The 24,811-nt window shown below is 54.0% G+C and overlaps 1 protein-coding gene across 3 annotated transcripts in view; it reads right to left on the bottom strand.

Annotated features, from left to right (window-relative positions):
- ASTN2 (astrotactin 2) overlaps positions 1-24,811 on the bottom strand; it is a 360,756-nt gene that overhangs the window by 130,844 nt on the left and 205,101 nt on the right. For all 3 annotated transcript variants that reach the window (XM_074891653.1, XM_074891654.1, XM_074891655.1), the window contains 2 exons: positions 21,644-21,810; positions 19,460-19,648 (listed from right to left, as the gene is read on the bottom strand). In XM_074891653.1, the coding sequence (XP_074747754.1) occupies positions 19,460-19,648; positions 21,644-21,810 (356 nt within the window). The remainder of the gene's footprint in view (positions 1-19,459; positions 19,649-21,643; positions 21,811-24,811) is intronic.

A 24,811-nucleotide genomic window follows, 5' to 3' on the forward strand; every position in this document is an offset into this window, starting at 1 on the left:
GCGAGGGACATCTCCTGCGAGCAGGAGGCCTAACAGGGGATGGGGTTTGCAGCCCCCGCCGCCAGCCGCCCCGGCTGCGCAGCCCTCTGAGGTGATGCTTAATGAGTTCCCCATGGACTGTGGCTGCGTTAACTCTCCGGCAACGCGGGGCTCCTCTCAGCCTGGGGACCCGGCCACTGGTTTTGGCCTGGATTTTCAAATTATGTCCCTGGAGAGGGGTCAGACAGCAGCAAGGATAGAGGAACGGCTGCTACACCCCAAAACTTCCCCTTTCCATCACATGCAGCATCTTCCCAGTACAGGACCGTGACTAAGCACCAGACCAAGCCCCGCTGTGGCTCCCCACCTCAGGCAGCAGCATCACTGCCGCATCTTTGTGCCCAGATGACTGGCTCTCCAAAAGGAGGAAAAGGTACATTTATAGACAGACACCAAAAAAAAGTCAGTGTGTGCAGCTCACAGTGCGATTTTACCACACATGCGGGATCTTTTCTAACCTTGGCAGGTATAACATTGTATAATAGGCCCCTAATGAATTGTTTCTAGAACAACGATACCGGGGAAATTATTTGAAATGGTGAACAGACAGTTCTCTGGGAGACAAACCTCCCCTAGCAAGCGAAATGCCTCACGCCTGCGCAAAGGAAACGCGAGGGGGGATTTTAAATATTGATCTTAAAGCCAAAATATAGGCCAGGAGGCTCTGCATCCTCTGGGTGCAGAGACAAAAGGGCAGCAGAGCAGAAAAAAGGGAGGTTCCTGCAAAATCAGGTCAGCCCCAGGAGCTGGGGGGAGGCTCATGCCTGCCCCAGCTGCATTTTTCTGAATAGATTTTCCTTTAAAACAGCTGCTGGTTTCACTCCCCTTCCCTGGTTTACCCCCTGCAGCCCGTCCCTGGGGGGAATGCTCCATCACCCCATGATCATGTTGCAAGTGGGGCCACCTTGGCCACCTCCAAGGGTCCCACTGCAGCGAGATGCCAAGCTGGTGGAGCACTTCCCTGGGCCCTCCTGCTGCTCCAGGGCTGGGATATGGCCAGTGCAACCTGCACCAGTGGCGAGCAGGAGCCTGTTGCCCCGTGCAAACAGCCTGGGGATGTTCCTGGCCCCAAGGCGGGTGAGGAGCAGTGGGATGAGCAGTTGCAGGTGGGGACACACGAGTGGGGCCAAGCATGGCTGCACAGGCAGCCCTGCCACCAGGCAGCAGCCTGCCTTCCTGCTGCACGTCTGTCTCAAAGCTGCTGGCACCTGATTGCATCTCAGGAGCTTCCCTTTAGGTACTGCTGGAGAAAAAGTGGTTTATGTGTCTGAGGGGAAAAGCCTCTCACTCACACATGTGCTCACAAATCTCCTATTGATCACGCCGGGCGCGGGATCCCCCTGGCAGAACGGTGCTTTGCTGTTCTGAGCCCTTTGCTGTCTTAGCGATGCAAATAGGGAACTGCAATTACTGCCGGAGCTGGGAGCTGTGTGGGTGGTGGGAATCAGGGGCTGCAAAATTAGGCAAGTCGGTAGGGAACACGGGAAGGAGCGTGTCGGTGTCTCTGCTGCTCTGCCTCATCAGAAAAGGGAGAAAAGCATCAGGGCTACCAAATCCCAAAGCCCTGGAGAGGTGCGATGCTGCACCAGGGAAGCAGGATGCAGCTGCGCTGAGCCCGCCTGCCACCTCAGAGCATGGGGACTGTCCCCTCCCCGACAGGTTAGCCCCACACCCTGCACCCGGCAGGAAGCACAAGGGACAGGTGGGTCACACCAGAGGCCTGCCCAAGCCCACATCCCACCTCTGAGAGGACCAGGAGGGGATGCCCAGGACAATGACACTGGCTGGTGGCACCTTCCCAAGCCCTCTCCCATTGCCTCACAGGAGGGGACAGACCTGGCAGTGCCAGAACAGCTCAGTTGTGGGGGACAGAAACATGTGGCTCGGCAGACACCAGAAGACTGCGTTAACCCAGCGCCCTGCACCCAAGGACGGGGCAGAGATGTGAGGAAGCAGCCTCTCCTCCTCCCCCCATGGGAACTCACCCAGACCATCTCACCCACAGCCACCCGTACCACGAGCCTGCAGACCAGCTGTCCCTGGGCTTGAGCCCAGCTCATCTGGGTGCCAGGACAGCCCCTGGGGTGGTGGTCCATGTGTGGGGAGCTAAGGAGGAGACACACGCTGGTGTGCGAGGAACCTGCATGCAGTGGCTGCTGCTCAGAGCTGACGCCTCTATGAAAAAGTATTTACTGAAAGGCCGCGCTCTGCAGTGCTGCTTGCTGTAATGCCATTTGCTTTAACTGCTCCGCAGTCAAAAGGTTGAGGAAAAACAAGGGGCAAGAGTGAGTTGAGGCGTGGGCATACACACCAGCACCTGTCCACAACATGATCCTGTAATGGGAGGGAGCAGCAGTACAAGGCAAGACTCCAGGAGCACTTCAATGATGCATTTTTGCTACCAAACACTTCTTGCACCCCCTCCCTTCCTCCTCCCCTCCAGTCCCCTGCTCCCTGCTACCCCAAAGCGGGGATGAGCCAAGGCTGCGCAAGGGGGTCCGGGCATGGTGCAGCCCCCCTGCAGAGTCCTGCCAGCCTGCACTGTGCTGAGTCCTCACTGCAGCTGTGGCAAGACGAAGGGGACCCCCAAACCCGCTTGTGCCAGGCGGCCGGTGCACGGGGCGGTGCGGAGGTCGGTGTGCCATGGAGCCGCAGCCGGCAGAGGGCTGCCGCTCCTCTTCCACCGCCCCTTATTAATAACCCTGCGGCTCGCAGCGCTGCTCGCTGTAGAGGCATAAAAAAGAGTTTCTGCCAGGCTTTTGTGCTCTCTGGAAGCTCTGATCAAAGCCGTCGGGCTCTGTGTGAGGGGCAGGGACACAGATGAAGGGAGGGATGTGACAGCATCTCGGTACATGTGCTGCCACACGTGTCTCCTGCACCCGGGGCACAGCCGAGCCATTGGCACTTCCCCAGCGGTTCACACCTGGGGGTCCATGCTGTTTCCAAGAGGCACGGTGGCACCTTCGTGACCTCGTGGTTCCTACGAGCCGTGCAGCCAGGTTTATTCTGATGGGAATAGCACCTGCTAGCCCCACAGCATCCCCCTCTGTCTCTTGTTCTGCCCCCCAGCATCTCCCCAGCACTCACAGAACAGATGCCCGATACTCACAGGAGCAGCGAGCGTGCTGCTCTCTCCAGCGTGACACAGACTGAATCTGCCCATCGACTCGCAGCGCTCTCCTGGTGGGGCTCTGAACATCTCTCAGGGAATTTTACAAATACTGAGTCATTATACAAGGAAATACCGTTTCTCCCTCGCAGCTCCGGTCCTTCAGTAGCATCTGACCCAGAGTATGTCCCTGCCTTGGGAAGGAGCTGACTTCCAGATAAATGAGTCTCAGTGCTGGGAAAGGTCAAATGGCCAAAGGCTTTACTGAGCTCTTGTACTGGCAGGGTGGGCTGAGGAGGAAGGCAGTCGCCTGGATTAAACTGAGTTCAAAATCTTGGCTTTGATGGACACTTCATGTAACCTTGGCCGAGTCAAAAAATGCACCCGTTGCCTCAGGTGACACACTTAACAGACAGCAACTCCCTCCATCTCGGGGTACTAGTGGGGTAAAGGCAATTAAAGGCTGCTCAGGCACCGGGAGGGCTTAGGCAGCGAGAGCCTGCTGTGCTCGTGTTTTCCTGTCCTTCTGAAACTAGATACACAAACTAGAGATGTTTTCAGGGAAAAAAAATCTGACCTTAAATAATACACCCAAGGTCATGCAATACAGTCATGGTACAGTGCAGCATCAGGCTGCATTGCTGTGCTCCGCAGTCCTGGTACCATCTCACACAACTGATGGGAAGCCTTCAAAAAGGACCAGCATCCCACAGCATCCCTCAGCAAAAGGGGGTTTTGGGGGGAGCAGGAGAGCCTGATGCAGGCACTGGGGAGCAGCCAGAGTGCTGTGATCCTCCTGGATGGGGCCACAGCCACCAGGTCCTGGTCCATGGCATGATTCTGCTGAGTTCTGGGGCACCTTGTGCCCTTGCTGAGGTGCTGAAAGCCAGGGCCAAGTTCACGGTGGGATCTTGGCCTGCAGTAGTGAAAGATCAGATGGAGACTCACATTCATTTCATTTTCCTGTTAGCAACAGCGTTGGGTGAAGGAGCAGCTTCTCCTCCTCAGCTCAGCCAGCCATGGCTTCCTCCCTTGGCACTTTGCTCCCAAAGGACACAGCCTCGAGGCCGGACTCTGCCTGCCAACCCTTTCAGAGCTCCTCCTTGCTCCTGTACAACTCCCATCATAAATCCGAGCATCAGCTGGCCTGGAGCTTCCTGCCTCCATCCGCCACTGACAGCGGATGCACACCCGGCATCCCAGCAACCGGGCAAATACATTCATGAAGGGGCAAAAAAACCCATAAATGACCTCACAAGTGATTAGCTGATGCCCTGAAGTGTGAGATTTAATTACCCTTATCTGAGCCAGCACAGCTACAAATGTTAATCACATTATTATCTGGCGTACTTATGTTCAGCAAAGTGACTATGCGAGGCCTGCACTTTCTGCTGTGCAAGTCTGAGAGGACGCCTTCTCTGGCAAAAATAATTCATTGAACTTACTTCTTTCTGTCCCACAATGGCTTGGGGAGAACACAATGGATTTAAGGTTATTTAGTGCCAGCTTTTGACCCAACTTTCCCTCAGAGAAGCTTTCCTGCTGGGATGGCTGTAAGCTCACAAGAGCCCAGCCTGCATCTGACATGGGGACATTCAGAAATAGCTTCCTTTTAGCTTGTCGTCACCAAAAAAAAATTGATCTACAGTCACTGGGAGAACAGAAAAGCGGGTGTCCTGTTTCCACAGCCACTTTGGAGAAGGTAATCACACCGTAAATCTCTCCCCACGTGTCTCCATGACCTCAGGCACTGGTGAATTATAAAGGCTTAATGCAAACCCTCTGAAGCAGCCGTTACTTACTCCAAATTTACTGGTCATTAATTTTAGTGAGGTCCCACTCCTGTATAACGAGGCAGGATAAAAAAGGAGAGACCGGTCAGGTTTTGCCAGGCCCTGGAGCCCCTTCCAGCTCCCCCACTGTCAGCCCTAAGCACCGTTTGCAACGATGTGTGGCCAGACCAGGCTGCAGGGAGAGAGGAGAGCACCAACCGTGCACCCCTGAATCCCTCTGGTGTGGCCACAGCCATCACCCCCATCCCTCCATTGGCCCCGATGCTGCAGATAAGACCTGTCCCCACACTGCCCGTCTCTCCCCACCACATCCCCAGCGTACCCCACTTCAGCACCAGCAATAAACAGCGCAACAATATTCAACAGCTGCCTTACCCCCTCGGTTCAGGGAGAATTAGCATTTAAATTAAGGTGTTTCAGGGAGGTAAATCATGACAGTGCTAGGGCCGCAGTGTCTGTGGGCACGCACAGTGCTCCTCGGGGCCGGCGGGATGTGCTACAAGCACAGTGCTCAGCACCATCCCCTCCATGCGCCCTCAGACCGACCCCCCCCAGACGTGCCTCAAAACCCTCTGTGGGGCTGGGAGTGACCAGGACCCCCATCCTGTGCCCCCACTCCCTCTCTCCCGTGGGGCTGGGGCTGTGCGGCAGTAAAGTCACCTGCTCTGTAATGGGGAGGTGTTGAAAAGGGCTCAACCAGTGCCAGCGAAACTCCGTGGGCTCCGTCTCCGCGGCTCTTTCATCCCGGCACTGGAATACTAATCATGGCACCACGCCGGCACAGCTGCAAGAAGCCCTCAGTGGCACCATCGGGGCTCCTCTTCACTCGTCATGCCCAATTTGTAGACACCAAAGCGTGGGAGGGGACAGCGAGAGCCACAGGACCAGGCTAAAGGGTGGTGGCTGTCACCAGTGACCACGGCTGGGAGCAGGAGCTGCAAACCCCACTAGTGCCTGTGCCACCAGGGACCCCAGCCATGACACAATGATGGTGACAGCCAGCAAATGACATCTGGACATGGAACTTTAAGGCCTGGGACAGCAGTGACAGCTGGACAGAAGGATGTGGGCGGTGGGAACAGTGCTGCTCCCTGGGACCCAGCAGAGGCAGGGAAGGGGACTCCTTCCTGCTGAATAGTTTATTCACCATAAACCAGGAATTGAGTTGATCCAAAGCTATTTGTCAACTCTGCTTGAACCTGTTGCAGAACCTGAGCAGAGATTTTTTTTGTTGTTGATGTTTCTTTTAAGTACAAAATAGATGGAGGAAGATGAATAGTTGCCACCACAGCGCTGCAGCCATCTCCATGCCTCCCAGGGGAGTTCCTGTGCCTCCCCAGTAGCTAAAGGCAAGTCTCAGCAGAGACTGTGACTGCCTTCCCATTCTCCGTTAGCGTACCAGAACATCAAACTCATTTCACGGTAATCCAAAGCACGCCGCTACTGGGGGTTTAGTTCAGCTGTTGAACCGATAACTCGACTCTCTGTACTGCTCATGCCTGAGTCAGCAGCAAGACCCTCCCTCTGGCGCCCCAGGAGTTGTGTGCCCATGCCCATCAGCACCGTGCTCCTCCAACCGTGGACCATTTCAACCTGATTTTCCCACAGATAATCTCCAAACATCCCCCAAACGCTAAAGCCCTCCTCTGATCCGCACAGCCCCAGTGACACCACTGAGCACTCAGGGAAACCCAGTCAGCGGTGCCACCACCGTGGCTGAAAACCACCACAGAGAAAAAGTGCATCTTCTCCTGAAGCCATTTCTAAAGGAAACACACAGGAATCTGCTTTGAGATGGGGAGATAGAGAAGCTGCAAGCAATAGGAGCAGAGATCTCCCTCCTGCACCCTGGTGATCCCTGGAGCAGGCAGATAGTGGGGCGACGTGCTGCTGGAGAAGGTCCACCACCAGCACATGGCTCTGGCCAGCAAAAGCAACGCAGCTCAGGTGGACTGCCTGTGGCCGTGTGGAGGAACCCCAAGAGGCTCCCCGGCCTCCCCCAGCTGCTGGATCTCGAGATGCCGGGTCCCGGAGACATCTTCAGTGCCCATTTATCACCTTTTATTATCCTCCCTGCCCTGCTCCCCATTATACAGCTATTTATTTATTCCAGTAAAGCATGTCTCCTGTGGGTGAAATCCTGCGGTAGGCTGTGGATCTTTCTTCCTCCGGAGTGCCTGTTGGGAACAGGCTGAAACGGAGTGCCGAGTAAAAACAAATTTGGAAAGTTACGGTTCCCACAGCAACGCCTGGCGCCTGTGCAGCAGGCAGCACGCAGGCACGCAAAGCTGGATTTATGCCTTAATTACAGAGTCAGGGCTGCAAGAGGAATCCCATGCCAAGCTCTAGTTTTCAGCTCCTTACAGAACTTTGCAAATATACGTATTATTCCCTTTGGGATTGAAATTTCGCATGCTTAACCTAAGCTTAAACATGATTTTCTGCAAGAAGTTTTAAGAAAAGTCAAAAACCCCCATGTCTGGGTTAGAGAGTGAAGGAAAAATTAAGCTGTCATGTCTGTGGCTGGAGGAAGGGAAAAGAGTGGCAACCTGTCTCTTGTTTGCCTGTAACTCTGGCACAAGTTGCTCCTGGAAGCCCAAACTGGCAGAGTGAATCCCCAGGGAGGGCAGCGCGTATGAGCTTGGAGACACGACTTGGAGCAGAAGCTGCCATCGTTAACGCTCGAACCCAGGTAAGATCTAGCTGTGTCGGGACCACAGCCCAAAATACTCCACTGACAGTCTCTTCCCTCTGATGAAGCAGGCTCCAAGTTCTTTGCATTTACTGCTAGAGACCTCCTCGTTTGATGGACTGTTTGCTTGGAGAAGCAGCAAGGAAGCTGATGAAATACAACCCAGCATATGCCTGACCCAACACTTTGCATCTTCAAGTTGCTATCTTCTTACTACTGTCCTGGTCAAGACACGTCACTTGGGTGCATCATGTCACTTAGGTAAACCATCACCCAGAACAAGCCCTTCCACACATGCCTCTCTGCTCCTCTCCTCCTTCTGCAGGGGCAAAGCAAACAAGCAAGTAGCCAAAACCTTGGCTCTGCGTCAAGGGTTTGGCTGATCTCACCAGCGAGATAAGCAGTGGCTCTACCACTGCCCATATCTGGCTGGGTTTTGGCCTCAGCAGCCTTGTCCTGATCCTGCAAGCCAGTGACAGGGCCAGGAAGACACATCTGAGCTGTGTGCCATCCCTCTCTGACTGGAAGGTCTGGGAAATGCCCAATAGCTGATGTGGCTGATGAGAAATACGCCTGTTTGCAAAGGGCTGGCGCTGCTTAGTGTCTGCCAGGAGGATCCATGTTTTCCTCCATGTTTCTGCTCTTCAAGGTGTCTCCCTCCATTAGCTTCACCATTGCTGACAGCCAAAGGCTCTGACCTTGTCAGCTTCCATAAGCTCAGCAACTTTCGGCTTTTTAACAATCTGGATGGAGAAGAAGACAGACAGACCTCCTAGAGCAGCTCATGGAGCTTCTGCCCACCAGGCTGTGGCCACTCCGAGATGATCTGGGGACAGTTTCTCTATGCGGATGGTTTTTCTATGCCTGAATGACCCAGAGCCGGGCTGGCACCTCCTCTGAATGATTATTTCAGCGATGAGCTGAGCCAAGGCTGCGGGTTCTCTTGTGCAGGTTGTTTGGGTGTTGTTTGCAATCATTTCCCGAGCATTGCTCAAGCAGCTCCGTGCCTGGCACTTTCATTATTATTATTTCTAATAAGACAACAAATGCAAAACTCCCACTGACTTCACAGGAGCCAGGACTACACGCTGGGACTCCCCAAGGAACTGGCGCAAAGCAGGCGCCTGACTTGCATCCAGTTCCTACAGGATTTGGGCATGGCGACCTGAAGCCAGTGCCCTCTCCGCACACCAGCAGCCCCTTGGACCAGCAGCTCTTCCAGGGAAACCCACATCCCAGCCACAACACCCTGGGAAGCACAAGTGTTGCCCTTTAAATAATATTTGACTTTCCAATGTAAATGCAGACCCAGCTCTCTGCTCAGCACACACGTATATTCTCTTTAACAATTTGGGATCTCAGGCATTTTTTTTTTCTCTCCTAAGCTTCATCGTTAACCTTTAAGATGGAGATAAGGCGTAAGAGTTTGGAAAGGAATCAGGAGGGACCTTGGAAATGAGCCAGGAGCAGTGTTAATACTGGGCTGCACATCATATCTCTTCGGTTCTTCTTTCCCCCCAGGGTGATTCGGACTGCTCTTGACTACCACCATGGTATTACAAACTCTAATGAGGTTTGGAAAATAAGAAACCCACTGCGGCGTGGGAGAAACTAATAGAAATTGTTTTGTCTTCTCTCTATTAGTCATTAGAAGCAGAGGAAAAACAGCCACAGGCAGTGGCAGGGCTGCAATATCACCACACATTTCATATGCTGGCACTCCGACAAAGCCATTTCAACGCAGTTAATGCTCCTGCTTCCCCCTTGCACAAGGCCTGATGTACACCAGTGTGGGCTCCAGCTGCACCCACATCCCTGCGCCAGGATCGACCAAGCCCGGGCTGAGCCCAGTGGTGCCCAGTGCCCACCCAAGGATGCTTGGCCAGCCCATGGCTCTGCCCAGCAGCAAACCTGCCAGCGTGGACCATTGCAGCCGCTCTGCAGCGAGCTGCTGTGCAGAGCCCGGTGTCCCCCAGGGGCCAGGGACAGGCAGGGAAGGCGAAGACAGCACCTGGGCATGGCAGTGCTGGGGACGCATCCGTAAGCGGCAGCTCCCCAGTGCTGTCAGGCAGCCAGAGCATATGGTGAATTAGCTGGGATTTGCGACCGCATCTGCAAAGTCGTGTTTCTGAGTGCAAAGTTAATTAAGGAAGCCACGAAACGATGCATGCGGAGAGCCAGGACAGGGTGACGGCACCTGCAGCGAGCTCAGCCCTTGCCATCCTCCCAGGGAAAGGCGGGCGCTGAGAGCCAAGCCCTGCTCTGGCGCTCAGTGAGGTGCCTTGGAGCACTTTCCAGTTTGCTTCCTCCTTCCCAGCTCTGAGAGCCATCGCACCCGGGCTGCACAGCTGCCTGGTGACAAGTGGCAGTGCCATCACACCTTGCAGATGTTCGCCTGCTGCCTGCAGGTATGGGCACAGCTGGCGAGTGGCACCATCCCCTGGAAACCCGCGGCACAGGCACGCAGGCTGCTCTGCCTGCACCAGGCTTCTTCGGGCCATGATGGGAGAATTGAACTGGCACAAATGCCCTGAGCTTTCATCTCAAGAAAATTGTTATTGAAGGCAACAGCCCATGGGAGACGACTCCTTGCCCGGCTGCAATCTGGGCAGGGTGAGAGCACAACGGCAAGGGAGCATCGCTGGGAGACGGGGAGGAGGACGAGTGATGCTGGGTCAGTCCCCACTACCTGCTCCTGCATTCCTCTGCACTGAGCCACGGCTGAGCATCCAAGCCAGGTCACGCTGCTCAGGAACCGGGTGCGGTGGAAGATTTAGGAGATCTCCTGTGTTATCCCATGTGCCTTCTGGGTAGGATGCGGCAGGGGATGGGAGCACTCCCAGCATAGCTTGTCCGCCACCTTTGGTGGACGGTGGGTTCAGGTGATGGGGCCCAAACCCGGCACTTGCCTTCAGGTTTACGCAGTCATGAGTTACAGGGCTGATGCACGCAGAAGGGCAAGTCCTCCATCTCTGGAGAGATCACTTAGGACGGGAAAGAGCAAGACAAGATTTTCTGCTGCGCTGAGGATTGCATCCAAGCCCTGCTGCTAACTCGGAAGCAGGTATGGCTCGACAGCTGGCATATCTGCGGAGCGCTCAGATATCCCCATGCTGGCGCCTGCTCGTGACTGCATTGCCTGGAGCAAGGATTCACATTGCTAAGTCAATGTCAGGCTGATTTAGTCCTTGGATGGGGAATCTCCATTGACCAGTGCTGGCACTAGTGAGGAAGAGCAGTGATGGGCTGGTAAGTGTCAGCCTTGTCCCCGGAGGTGCTGCTGGAGCATGCTAATGGTGACCACCAAAGAAGTGCTCACAGCATGATGAAAAAACCCTGCTATCATAGCTTAAAGTTGGGTGATTACAATTTACTGCCTCAAACCCTCCCACCTCACTCTCTTCTTTCTTTTCAGCTGAACATAACCCTTATTTTCACATGTCCCTAGAGGGTGCTGAGTCCCCATGTCCCAGAAGCGGCTGCATCCCATGTCAGGTGAGGAAGGAAGGAGAAGCAATTCCTCTCTGCAAGCCTGCACACCACTGCAAGGCTATAAAGCCAATAAGGACCCCCTGGGATGAATGACACTCTATAAATCTGAGCTGTTATTATTCTAAAACCAATCTCCACCGCATCTCTTAATAATGCAGATTAACTACACAATAACACAAGCTATAATTAGTATCATAAAAGTCAGAGACAGGAAAGGCTAGCAGGTCAGCGAGTCCATCCCGCGGACTGCTCCCCACAGCATGGGGGAAGGGGGAACCTCCTGGGTGCCCTGGGAGCTCGGAAAAGTGAAGGCAAGCCTGGCAGTGCCGGACACCACGAAGGGAGCGGTGACAAGGAGGGGATGGCACACAAATCACCACACCTCTGCCAAACCCAGGAGGGGGGCAGAGCCCCACTCTCGTTCTGGAAGTGCCCAATTCCGACCTCTGGTCCCTCCTCTCTTGTGTGGGTCCATGTCCCCTCTCAAACCTTTACTCTTTCCTCATGCTCAGGACTAAAGACAAGGGTGTCACCATCTGCTTTTCACAGGGTGGACCCTGAAGAGCTCACTGAGCCCCCTGACAGCTGCGTGGGGGGATGTGGGTGTCCCCTGTGGGCCACAGGCTGATGGCAGCATGGGAGGCTCCTTGCAGGAGGAGCCTGTGTCCCAGACCATCTCCCCAAGGGACAAGCATCCCCTGGACTCTTCACCTCCCATCCCACAAGAAGCTGACAGCGCCAGGGCTTGGAGGCACGACCTTCCCATATCCACACACATCTGCTTTGCCCAGAAGCGTTCCTGGACTGGGATCCCACTGCCTGCTCCCATCCTGCCCAGGGACCAGACTCCTCCTCACTGGTTGACCAACCCAACTAACACGCAGCCCACGCCCAATGCCTGCTGCCTTCCTCCACCTCCCACTCCCAGAAACCCCATCATCCTCCTTGCTCTGGGCACTTCTCCCCTGGCATCCTGCTGGCACAGCAGCGGCAGCGCTGGCGGTGGGGAGGGCAGGAGGGAGGGCTCCCTGCCTGGGTGCAGCGCTGCTCTGCCCAATTAGCGCTGCTGGGTGACAGGCTCTGTTTGCGCTGCGTGATTAGCTGTGGAAATGCAAATCTGAACTTCCTCCGCCGCAGCAGCTAACAAGATAATGAATATTTTCATCAGCTGCAGAGAATACAAACATCTGCGCAGACACAAACGCGCTGCCAGGGCTGGGGGGAGTGGGGAGCCAAGGGCATGGGGTGGGGGAGCAGCTCCCCAGCATCCCTCGCTGCGGGGGCAGCAGCTCTTCTGCTGGAGGAAAGGAAAGCTGTGCCACTGCTGGCTGGTCCCTTAGCCCAGAAAAAGCCCGTGAGCGACTCTCCATCAGCTTCGGTGGGTGCTGGTACCATCTCCAGCAGCAGTGTCTCTGCTCTAGACTGCACCTGCGTCTGCAAGAGTGGGTTTGGGGTGTGCACCCATGGTACCCACATCTCCCAGGGCCCTGTGCCAGATCTGCCCCCTCGCTGCCCATCTCTGGGGCCCGAGCTGCCCTTTGAAACATCAACTCACCAATCTGCATGGCTGCAAAGACTGATTTTGGAGCACAGACTGAGGCGAAAGCTGCTTGGCTTTTCCTCAGCCTTGTAAAAGTGGGGTGTTTGGTTGCACTTTTTAACACCTACCTATTTCTTTGAGGCAGCACATCTTCACACACTGCCTGGCAGTGCTGGAGGGGCTGGGGAAGGAGACCAAGCCCCAAGTCATGTTTGTTCAATTGGTTTTGGGCTCCGGTTGAGGCAGCAGCTTCCACCCCAGCCGTCCCTCCAACTCCCCAGGGCTCAGGCACATGCTGGAGCGATGGGGTTCTCGTGGGCAATGGTCAAACAGCAGAGATCAACCCCGTGAGAGGTTATCCCGGTGCCTGCACAGACCGGAATGAAACGGAGCAGCTCAGGGGTGCAGCCAAAGCAGGGATGGGGCAGCAGGAGCAGGAGGTGGCTGCAGCAGCTATGCCCACGCTCGCTGAGGATGTGCTGGCCCACTCCTTAAATCCTACCCACACCAGGCACAAAACGAGTCTGGAAACCTTTAGTACTTAAAATACCTCTATTACTAACATCTCTATCAGTGTATTTTAAAAAAAAAATTCTTCTACCCTGGACCCCTACGTTGTCTTTAGGATATCACTGGCACTAGACTTGGTTTTGTTTTGCTACAAGAATAAAAAAGTGCTACCAATCCAGTGCAGAAGCATGTGGCTGCAGACTGTCGGAAATACCAGCTCAAAGCCTGACAATCTGTTCTTCCTCTCGGTTGGATGCTAACTTTGAAACGGAGCAGGGCTGATGCATACAGGATGCAACAGTAACCTAACTGACAGGGTGCTGTGCTAATTGCATTAGTCATTTATAGACTGGATTGATAAAATGTCAATGTTTAGCCTGGCCAGTGAAGATGCGCTCAAAATACATGGTGTGTGTCTACATGCAACCTGTTGTGGGCTCTGAAAAGGGCTGGATGAGCTCAAGAAAGCAGCCAGGATGTTGAGAGGTGGAAAAAAAATGGGATTGAGGAAAAATGGCTCAGATGGGGGCCCTCTGGGGGCTGCAAAGCCACTGCGTGTGGCATGGCCGTAAGTGGGCACCGGGACATCTCTGCTCTGCTGGCAGCATCCCCGGCAGGGAGCAGGCAGTGATCCTGCATGACACAGACTGGAGCGGGGCAGAGCGCAGAGCATCACATCTCACACCAGCTCCACAGAGCTGCTAAACTGCTAATAACCCCCTTACCTGCTACTGAGGACCAAGGCCTGAGGCATTAGCCTGGCTTGGAAAGACATCATTGCTTCCAACTAGTATGTCTGAGGCTTCAGAATTGTGAACAGGTAATAGAATTGCAGCAACAAATAATAAAAAGAGGAATGAAATGGAAGGCAGCCACTGGAAAAGAGATCCATCCGTTATCCCGGCCTGAAGGGTAATAGGTAAACAAGGCGTTGGGGTACTGGCTGGCGCCGAGCTCACCAGCACAGGAATAATAAACAGCGCAATTATAACTTCTGTGCTTGGAGGTTTCAAAGAGAGGGAAAAAAATATGAAAAAATCAATAGTGTTAATTTAACTAGTTACAGATGTTACATTTGTGATGCTGCGGGACAGGCAGGACATCCTCACCGGGGCTGGAGCGCCAGCTCCAAGCTGGGCGACACCAGTGAAGCCCCCCCCAAGCCTCCCGCACCCAGGTGCGATGCTGCCCCCGGCTGAGCACCCATCCCCAGGCAGCACCCACAGCTGTGGGGGAACGGGTGCAGCTTGAACGAGGCCTCCCCCAGTGCAGGAGGAAGCGATGGGGTGGAGCTGTTTCCCAAAGCAGCCCTCCGGCAGGGATGGCACCAAGCTGTCAGCACGCCCCGCCGTTGCTGCGACGGTTTATTAAGGGCTGAGAAGCAGCGAGGGGAAGGAGTGACAGATTTAAAATTAACTTGCCAAACTCCCCATCAATATTATGACAATTCCCTGCATCAGTTCAGCGACCCAGCGCGCCGCCTGACAGCATTAACGTAGCTGTGTGGAGGCAGAGCCGGCTGCTGGGCTGGCAGCGCTCGGGGCGAGCGGGTGCCTGTCCCTGCCCGTGGCACCCCGGCCACCTCAGTGCTGTGCTCAGCACCACCGGCCGGCACTCAGCACCACCTCCAATCCAACCTTTCCTTTCCCCAAGGCTGTAAAGAAGTAGCAGCCCTGTTTTAGAGGTGGGGAGGTGAGGAACAGCATCCTCTGAGGAGCAATTTGCAGAGGGAAGGGTGCTTCCAATTTGCAGGAAGGTGCTCGGCACAGCACGGCAGCCCTGCATCCTCCAGAGCTGTTCTCCCTGGTTAGGGAGAGGGGAAAACAGTGCTTAGCAGGTTTTTTTGCAGGGAGGGAGCACTGACACAAATCCTTTCCCCACTCCAGCCACCAAACCATTTTGGCTGTTTATCTGCCCCCAACACCCAGAAACATCCCGGACTCGCTGCATCTCCGCTGGGGGGGGGAATCAAATGGGGGCTGCATGGGTGGGCGAGGTGCTCCCCATGTCCTGGGGCTACACCAAGCCAGACTAAGAACCAGGACAAGAGGCAGAGCTGGAGGTAGGGATGGGAAGGGCCCCTGGTTAGGGCAGATGGCTGCTCCCCAGGGAGCGCTCTGCCGTGCATTGCTCTGACATCCTGTTTGCAGTGCAGTAATAATCCAGTGAGTAAAGCTGGCTCGTTGGGTAGTAATTTGAGTTTTCTCCGTATTAATGGCATAAAAGCAACAGTCTGAAGCTGCAAACAGCTCTTAAACAAAACCCTCTATTCCCTCGTGGCAAAGAGACGGCACAAAACAGATAAGGAACTAAGAAACAACCCATTTGGAAAATAATCCCCCGGTGATTTGGGGATGGCATGGAGTTTGGGCTCTGCCCCACCGTGAGGCAATGGGGGTAAAATCGCTCTAATCTAGTCTTTAGCAAGCTGGATCCACCGCTGAGCCTCCCGGCTAGACTGAGAGGTGTGACTGGAATAAATCAGCTCCAATCCCATCCATTTATTAACACTGCACAGCATTTTGCCAAAGAGAAGAACCTTTTTTTAAAAAAAATAGAGGGATGCCCAGAAGAAGGCAGCTCTGAATGTACTTTCGGCTCAACAATGGAAGGAGCAACGTGGGTTTCTGGTGTGTGATGAAAGATCCCTCCTCTGCCCCTCACCAAAGCACTCGCGAGGGACCACGCAGGAGAAGCATCACCAGAGGAGCGCTTTGATTTAAATCCCTGCAATAAAACAGCAGCAGCAGCAATGACGTGGTGCACTCCTCCAAGCTTGTCCGACAGGTCAGTCGAACACCCCAACCACCACAGCGATAATTAGCAGTTATTAAGCCACCTCAGTACAGAAAAAGCTGTCCACAGAGCTTCTAACTCATGGAGGCTTGAGCTGAGCTGCAGAGATGCTGTGGTACTCACGTCCTGCTGGGCTGTGGCTTCCCTGTCACTGATGGATGGGGAAAGGGTCCTCGGCAGCAGCACGAAGGGACGTGTGAGCAGGGACAGGCTCTGTGCAACACAAGATGTTGCACCAGTGCTGGTGAGTATGTGCTAGACCACAGACAGTGCACACCAGTATGAACCATTCTGGCTGCTGCCCACCCCTGTTGTGGGTACATTGGTTGCAGCAGCCAGTATTTGCTACCTCCAGCCTTCCCTGGGGCGTTACCATCTCCTCAGTCATGCCACCGAAGTGTTCAGGTGCTGCCTGACTCCCTTGGGTAAAATGATGCGGGTTAAAGGGGAAAACCAAAACCTGAAGCAGCACTGAGCAGAACCGCAGGCTGGTCTCCGGTCTGGGGCCTCCAAGCTGTGCAGCTCTCCCATTTCATTACCAGCCTGCTGTGCCGCGTGCTCACGTCAAACACCATCCTTACTCTGTGTCCTAAAGGCACCCACTGCACAGCCCCATGCTTCCGAGCTGTCCGGACACAGTAAAGCCATTGGTGCTAAACCAGCTCCGCCCCAGTGCTGTGCCGAGCCGCGGCCAGAGAACCACGCAGCCATCAGGAGGGCAGAGGCTCTAATCAGCATTGCAGGCCATTGGGTGACAAAGAGACCACCCCAACGGGATGGAAATACCACTGTGACTGGTGGGTATTGCCCAGACCAGGGTGTGAGAGACAGCTTTTCCCAGCACAAAGGCTTCCTCCCAACACCATGCTGACATGCCTGGCGGATTGAGAATATCCTATTTATTGAAGACACTGAAGATGCGGCAACATGGGAAGCAGACACCATTCAAAGGACTGTCACATCTGCATAGCTAAAGGATCCCAGCAGTTATAAATCCCTCCAAAATACTCAGCCCCTTGTTCTGATAGCAGGTTCTTGCTCCTACTTTGCAGAAACAGGCTTTTAATCCCTGGTATTAGGCAGCTTCCTGCTATGTTTCAAATGCACCAAATTAAGGGCTTCTCTAACAGCTGGTGTCTTAATGCTCAGAGAGGTTCTTGAATATCTATGAAAATCAGAGGCAAATTACATCTTTTAGTTAATAATTTCTTCTCCATTAACCTCCTTCTCTTCCCTTGTTAGGAGATGATGTAATGGTGCTTCTACGGCGTAACCCTCCGACACACCGGGCAGCCTGGCCACGGGGAAGGACGCGGCGTGTGGGGAAGCGAGCCCTTCTCATCACTGCCTGGCGCTGTCGGAGCCAACAGGCTACATTCAAACAGGAAAGGGCAGCCGTGCTGACCTTCCAGGCTGCCGAAAGCATTTCTGGAGCAAGACATGCTGCCTCCCGCCAGGCTCCAAGCTCTTCCAAGCCAGCGTATCACATGTTACAACCTGCAGCACACAGACATGTTTTGCAGGTTGCTCTTGTTTCAGACCTGCTTTCTGCTGCCCCTCACAGCTGTTAGACCCAGGGCTAGTCCCACAGTCGATGCCAGGCACTGAAAACCCTGTTTGTGATGGTGAGGTCACACAGAGGACCAGGCTCTTGCTGTGCAGAACCCACGGGGAAAAGCTTCCCATTGCTGCACACACCCCAGCCACCACAGGCAGGAGCTGTCCCAGCCACGGGAAGGAGGACAGATCACTTTTTTTTTAACCTGAAAACCTATCAGCCAGAGCCCCAGGGAGTGCACTTTGGGCTCTGACCTGTGGAAGATGCACTCCCAATACCGCAGGTGTTTTATTCCAAGAGCAGCCCTGGCAGGAACTGCTCCTGGTCCAGCCTGGAACTGCCCAAACCCTCCATCCCCGGGATGCCCTCAGACGGATTGACCTGAAGAAGCCACATCTCCCAGGATAAACCAGACCACAGGCAACCTTGCGTGCTTTCCAGCTGGAATTTAGCCCTGAGGACAGGGGATGTGTTTGCTTCCCAGCAGCGACAAAGCAGCCCTTAGACCTCAGCCCTGGCTGAGGCAGGGGAAGGATGGCTTTCCAACCTTCCTGCTTTCCAGTGCAAGCAAAGGGCAGGCTACGGGCGAGCCGGAGAGAAAATTTAAGCCTCTGCAAAAGGAGGTTCAGTGTTTAGGGTCTGACGGCACAAGCTGGAGCTGGACCTTATTTGAGGGGAGCTCATTTGGGTCTGGCATTTCCAGGAGATGCGCTTGGGGAATTTCTGAAGCCCCCAAACCTGCTCAACCCACCAGCTCATGGAAAATTTCAGCTCTGCAGCCCTGGCTCTGCTCTGGTGATGCACTGATGCTTGTAATGTGGGAGGAAGAGAAAGCAAAGAGAAGCCTACTGGGAAAATTGCCTTCGTGTACTGTCAATTCTCACTTCCAGCAAAGGCTGTGGCTCTGCTGGCTCCAAGCACTTCGCTGGCTGCAGCTTTCTGAGCGCCTTTGTGCTGGTGGAGCTCGTAATTCATCTGCCATCAATAGAGCAAAAGGCCAGAGTTCGGCATGAATTCAGAGCTAGGAAGGCTTTGCACTCAGCTGGGGAAAAAGCGTCCAGAAAAACACCATGGTCAGCAGTGATGAACACCCACAACTGCAGCGGAAATCAGAGGCAGTAATGAGGTCTCGGTGCCCTACTAGGACAGAAACCCTCAGTGCACTGGCAGATGCTGGGCAAGGAAGAGTCCTGTCTGGGTGGATCCTCTCCTGACCATGATCAGCACTGCTGCTTTGAAACTCATAGACCCGCCTTGGTTTACACCCAATCAACATGCAGCTGCATTCAGGAGAACTGAAGAAAAATAAATAAAACAACTCATTTTCCAGCCCTAAATTCAGCAACTACCAGGAAGCTCTCCACGAGCACTGCAAGGTGAAGAGCTGGGCAGTTCGAACCCTGCTCTCCCCACCTGCATCTGACTCTTGGCACTCCCAACACCCCCTGCTATCTGCTACTTGCACTCTGGTGGGGTATCTACCTTCAGCTTACATTATTTCTCCTCATGCTATAGCCACAGCTCCTCCCAGTAGTACAACTGGGGGCACTGAATAAAACCAGCTCGCACAGGTTGAGAACATGCCAAAGGAAATGCTCTTTCATACTACACACAATTAAACAGCGGAACTCATTGTTGCAGGATATCATAGAGATGAAAGACATCAGTGTTGAGAAAGAGATGAGGAAACACTCCCGAGAAAAGCCCATTAAAGGCGATTAAACACTCATCTGATGAGACACACTGGCCCAGGAGGGTTCTATGCTGCTGCCTGTGGGAAGGACGAGCAAGGGAAAACCACGGATGCTTGTCATCCTCTTGCTCTCCTCCCCTAGTGAACGTGTCAGAGGTGCTGGCTCTGCACCAATGGACCTTGGTCCCATCTCACCACCCCGATGTTCCCAAAACTAGGAGCAGAACCGGGCCATACCTGAAAGTCATCTGGAACACCTGCCCTTGGTTGACGTGCTGGCTCCTGTTGTTATAGCCGTGAAGCATCTCTCCAAAGAGGGTGTCGTTGAACTTGGCATCCGACTTCAGGCACTTGGGGCCCTCGCAGATGTCAGACAGCATCAGGCAGGACTTCCCATCCGGGGCCAGCTTGTATTCCTCCACGCACCTGAGGAGCACCATGAACTACGTGAGATGGGCCAGGTGCAGAGCGTGCCACCCCAGGAGCCCCGCTGCGGAATGAGTCTCTGCCCTCCTGACCCAGCATCATCAACACCTGCAGCGGCTGCCTGGGAAGGCTCAGAGGTTGCAGAGACCATGTGCTCTGCAGCAACTCGGCTGGGTGACCAGCAACCAGGGCTCAGCTCCCAGCACCCATCCTTCCTGCAGCAGCGTGACCCTGCCTGCCTGCAGCCACAGTGGAGAGCAGAGCCGAGCCCACTGCGCATCCTCTGCTCAGCTGTCACTGACAGCCCCTGCCCACCCCGTGCCCTCTGACGCTGCTGCGGTGCAGGCACAAACATTCCCCAGGCAAGAGCAAAGCTTAATCGAGCTCCTGCCTTTTTTTCCCTCCTGCAAGGAAGCAGCTCCAGTGTGGCTGCTCCTTTGCTCCTTGGTCTCACTTTCAAGCTTGTTGTGGGTAAGACACATGTGCTCATCTTCAGCAGACATGAAGGGAAACTGAGGCAGGCAGCAGGGATGTGATTTAAAGACAGACACTGTAGACATCAGTGGCATCTTTTGCATATGTGCTCATCCTGCCTCCCATCCTTCTCTTCTCCTTTCTCCAGCCTCTTCCCCAGCATTGCAGCTCCCAGCTGACAAGGAAACCTCTGTTCTCTGCCTGCCCCTTCCTCCCCATAGCCACAGCACTCTCCTAACATCAGTCCCATATCTATCTGGGCTTGCTCCCCTCTCTCACTCCTCTACCGCATTTTACTGCCGCAAGTGAAACTCCCACCCGTCTGTCGCACTTTTCCTTGCCTGTTCCCAAAGTGCAGCTCTGCCTTGAAAGGGGATTATAAAAAAAAAAAAAAGAAGGGAAACAGTCTCTGCCCTTGGGGATGGAAGATTGAAATGCAGATCCCCTGCGTGGGTGCAGATGGAGACCACATAATGTCCCAGGATTTTCTAGACCCTCCCCAGAAAGGTTGGTTGTGCCTATATGGACTTCCAACCCCTTTTGCAGGCACGGTGCAGGCAACGTGCTCTCTCTTAGTGACTCAACTGCTCTGTGCTGCTAAACAATAATAAAAAAAGAAGGTGGCAGTGGGGAGAAACCAACAAACCAGTAAAAAGGGATAAAAAAAGAGAAAAGCTGACAGGGGCAGAGCTCCCTGGGCTCTTCTTCCCCAGGGAGCAGCCAGCGACCAGGGCTGCATGAGGTCTCTGCTGCACTCGCAGCATCGGGACTTGATGGATGCTCCTCGAAGTTTCTGTTAGGAATTTGCTCCCCCTCTCACTTGTGGGCATTTCCTTCCCAGAAGGGCTCCTTTTCCCTTTCTTTGCCCTAATCCTTCCCACAGGGACATGAAGTAGGCGCCTTGTGTGCCTGAGAGTGTGAACCAGCCAAAGGATGCAATCTGCAGAGCCCCAGCACCGGGGCTGGGGCGGGCGATGGATGGCTGGCTGCAGCTGTGCAGCATAAAGCCAGATAATCACTGAGCTCCTTTTAGAACATACTGCAGCCGGGGAGATTTTCCTGAGAGAAAATGCTAAATTGTGTAGGATTATAGGATCCCAGCCAAAATCAGGGATGAAACTCTATTTTAAGAGAGGCACAGGGGAGGAAAAAAAAAATTTTAAAAGTAGTATTTTTTAAACAAATCCTCCACCTTCCCCCTCCAACACGCAATGTACAATTTTTGGGTCCCTTCACGGTGAGTCACACATCAAACTGTACCGTCACACAGTAGGGGAGAGGAGGAAGGTACATCTGCTCACATTGCTTCTCACAATCCTGTACGCTTTTGCCCACAGGCAAACCAGGTGCCTCTATTCCCTGCTGGAAGTTGGCTCCATTAACAACCTTTTTCTTGGGGACCCAGCTGCCTCGCTGGGCATGCCAGTTTGGGATGGGTGGCCCAGGAGGGCTGGCAGGGATGGAAGGGGTATGGGTTATTCATCTGCTAGTGGGAGATGCAGGAGCATTGAGGGGACTCACCCACAGAACATGAAGATGGTGCTGGACGAGGGATCGTGGGGCAGAGGGAGGGTCTGCTGGAGACAGAGCTGCTCGCAGCCGCCATTGAAGCCATCCGAGCAGTCAATCCCTTTTGAGTAGTCGTAGCAACCGGTGCCATCCTTCATGGGCCGGAGGTCCTCGGGGCACTGCAGTGAGAGATGGGATGTGGTAAGGCACAGCCTGGTGGGTGCCCTCCCAGGGCACAGCCCACCCAAGAGTCAGTGCTGCTGAACTCCAGCTTCATCGAAAGGAGATGAGTTCATCCTGAGTGACAGACGGGGCAGCCCCAAGGGCCTGGCATGACCTCGTACAACCTTTGGGGAAGGGGCAAGGACCTGGTCTGCTGTGAAAGTCCCACTCCCCATCCTCTCTCCAGAGGAGAGTGAAATCCTCAAGGCAGCAAACTTACACAGCAATGAAGCCTCAAGCCAGCATGGGACAAAGCATGACAACCTGCTCCGTAAAGTGCTGGAGAAACCCTCTGTGTTTGTTGTTCCTCTGAGATGCAGAGAATCACAGAATCACAGAATCATCTCATTTAGAAAAGACCTTGAAGCTCCTCCAGTCCAACCATGAACCTCACACTGACCATCCTCAACCCCACCAGATCCCTCAGCTCTGGGTCAACGCAACTCTTAAACCCCTCCAGGGATGGGGACTCCCCCCCTGCCCTGGGCAGCCCATTCCAACGCCCAACAACCCCTTCTGCAAAGAAATACTTCCTAAGAGCCAGTCTGACCCTGCCCTGGTGCAGCTTGAGGCCATTCCCTCTTGTCCTGGCACTTGTTACTTTGTTAAAGAGACTCATCCCCCCGTCTCTGCACCCTTCTTTCAAGGAGTTGTAGAGCGCCATGAGGTCTCCCCTCAGCCTTCTCTTCTCCAGACTAAACCTCCCCAGTTCCCTCAGCCGTTCCTCATAAGACCTGTCCTCCAGATCCTGAACCAGCTTTGTTGCCCTTCTCTGGACACACTCAAGTAGTTCAATGTCCTTTTTGTAGTGAGGGGCCCAAAACTGGTTCAACCCAGAAAAAACATCTCAACACCTGGGACCAAGCCAGAAAACCATCTCAATGCTTGGGAGTGACCCAGAAACCCATCTCAACCCATGTCAGGCAGGGCAGTGAACACGGCCTTGGCATCATCTCCAAAAGTACCTTGCTGCCTCCCACAGGAGGAGGCAGCTGCGGGCAGGGCCAGCCCGAGGTGGAGGCAGGAGTGGGAGAAGACAGGATCACAGCCTGGGCTCATCAGTTTTCTGCAGCCAAGGGAACAATGCTGATTCACATAAGCTGGAGATCTGGCTCTGGGTTTTAATTCCAGTTCCCCAGCTGGCTTTCCTTGTCCCAAAAGATAAAAGCCAGCAGGCGGCAAATGCCATCAATAAATTGTCACCCAGATTAAAGCACTCTTCTATTCCACTTGCGTTATTTATCCCTTTTCGCCAAACATTCATGCACACAAACAATAACAAAAAGGCTAGTCCTTGAAAAAATAAATAAATCTTGCCTAGGAGCAGCTCGCAATTAAAAATGCATTATGGAATTTCTTGAAGATGAGTTAGACTGGAGCTTGTACAGGTAGTGATGAAGGCAGGTTATAAATGGCCTCTGTCAAGCAGAAGAAAGGTTATAAAACGGCTATACTTTGTGCTTAAAAAAGAAAATCAATTTTCCGTGTGAGCAAAATGCTGTACATATTAATAAAAGTTCAGGAGACCCTGGACCTTGCGCTCACTGACACCAGCAGGGTTCCGGCAGGAGATGGGCTGCTGAGCCTCGCTCACTCTTGGCTCCTCAAGAAGCAAACTGCCCAGCGGGGACATCAGAAAGATGCATCAGGGAGTCCCCATCCAAGTGATGAGAAGTTTCTCTCCACCTCTTAGAAATCCTGTGCCATTTCCCTATGGCGGCAGCAGCATCAAAGCTGCTTCTGCCCCACCTGTAGCAACCGTGATGACTCAGACACCCCCGTGCCTGATGTCCCTCAGATGCCTTGCTGGCTCCCGTGCCCTCAGGTCGGAGGGACCTTGCAAACCTCACACCTTCCCTGTAGGCACCGGATAAGGTGGGAAGGGGAGGCACAGGAAGGTTGAGAGGCACAGGGCTTTTCTAGCCAAAGGATGCTAGAACAAGGGGTGATAGTTTTAAACTAAAAGAGAGTAGATTCAGACTAGATATAAGGAAGAAATTTTTTACAGTGAGGGTGGTGAAACGCTGGCACAGGTTACCCAGAGAGGTGGTAGATGTTTCCAGGGTTCCCATCCCTGGAAACATTCAAGGTCAGCTTGCATGGAGCTCTGAGCAACCTGATCTAGTTGAAGATGTCCCTGCTCACTGCAGGGGGGTTGGACTAGATGACCTTAAAAGGTCCCTTCCAACCCAAACCACGTTGTGATTCTATGCTGGCAGCAAAGGGCTCTGGATTAGGACTCTGCCCATCTCTTCAGAGCAGGCAGGGCACAGGCAGGACCCCAGAGAGGCAGCCTGGGAAACAGTAGCCCTGCCTAGGCACAAAGCAGCAGAAGACATGGGAGCAGGAAGCCTTCTTGCTGCATATACAGAATAAATATGAAGGAGGAAAGGACACTTAGAACAATCTGTGCTTTTCACCGCCCAGCTGCCTGGGAAACAGGATCAGGGTAAGTGTGTTTGTGAATCCGCAGATACAACACTTATCTCCTGTGGGCTCCTCCGCGACTGCCGGCCCCACTGTAAGAATAAGAGCTGTGCAAATTGGCAGAAACGCGCCTCCCTGGAGGACACAGAGGGCTGACTGCAAACAGCATCTTTCACTCCATGACACCGCATCTGCCTCTCTGCTGCTCTCCCCATGCCGACGGGACGGGGAGGTCTGGGACTCTGCCCAAGTCCCCTCTGGAGCTCCCGAGGGACCTTCCAGGGTGCTGAAGGTAAATGGATGGGACCTGAAGTCAGCAGGGGCTACAAGATCACAGCCAGGGGATCAGTCACACCTTTTCTGAGCTGTCACTTGGGCCTCTCGCCCTGGCACTGATCCATGTGCTGAGCTCAGCATCTTCCCCAGCCCGCAGAGGAAGATGATGGCTCTTTCCTCAGGACTGGGTGAGCAGGTCACCAAAGCCCTTGGGATATTCCTCCAGTTTTGGCTTTTAATCACCACGAAACATGT

This window comes from Strix uralensis, chromosome 21 (assembly GCF_047716275.1).
Source record: "Strix uralensis isolate ZFMK-TIS-50842 chromosome 21, bStrUra1, whole genome shotgun sequence".
Lineage (NCBI taxonomy): Eukaryota > Metazoa > Chordata > Aves > Strigiformes > Strigidae > Strix > Strix uralensis.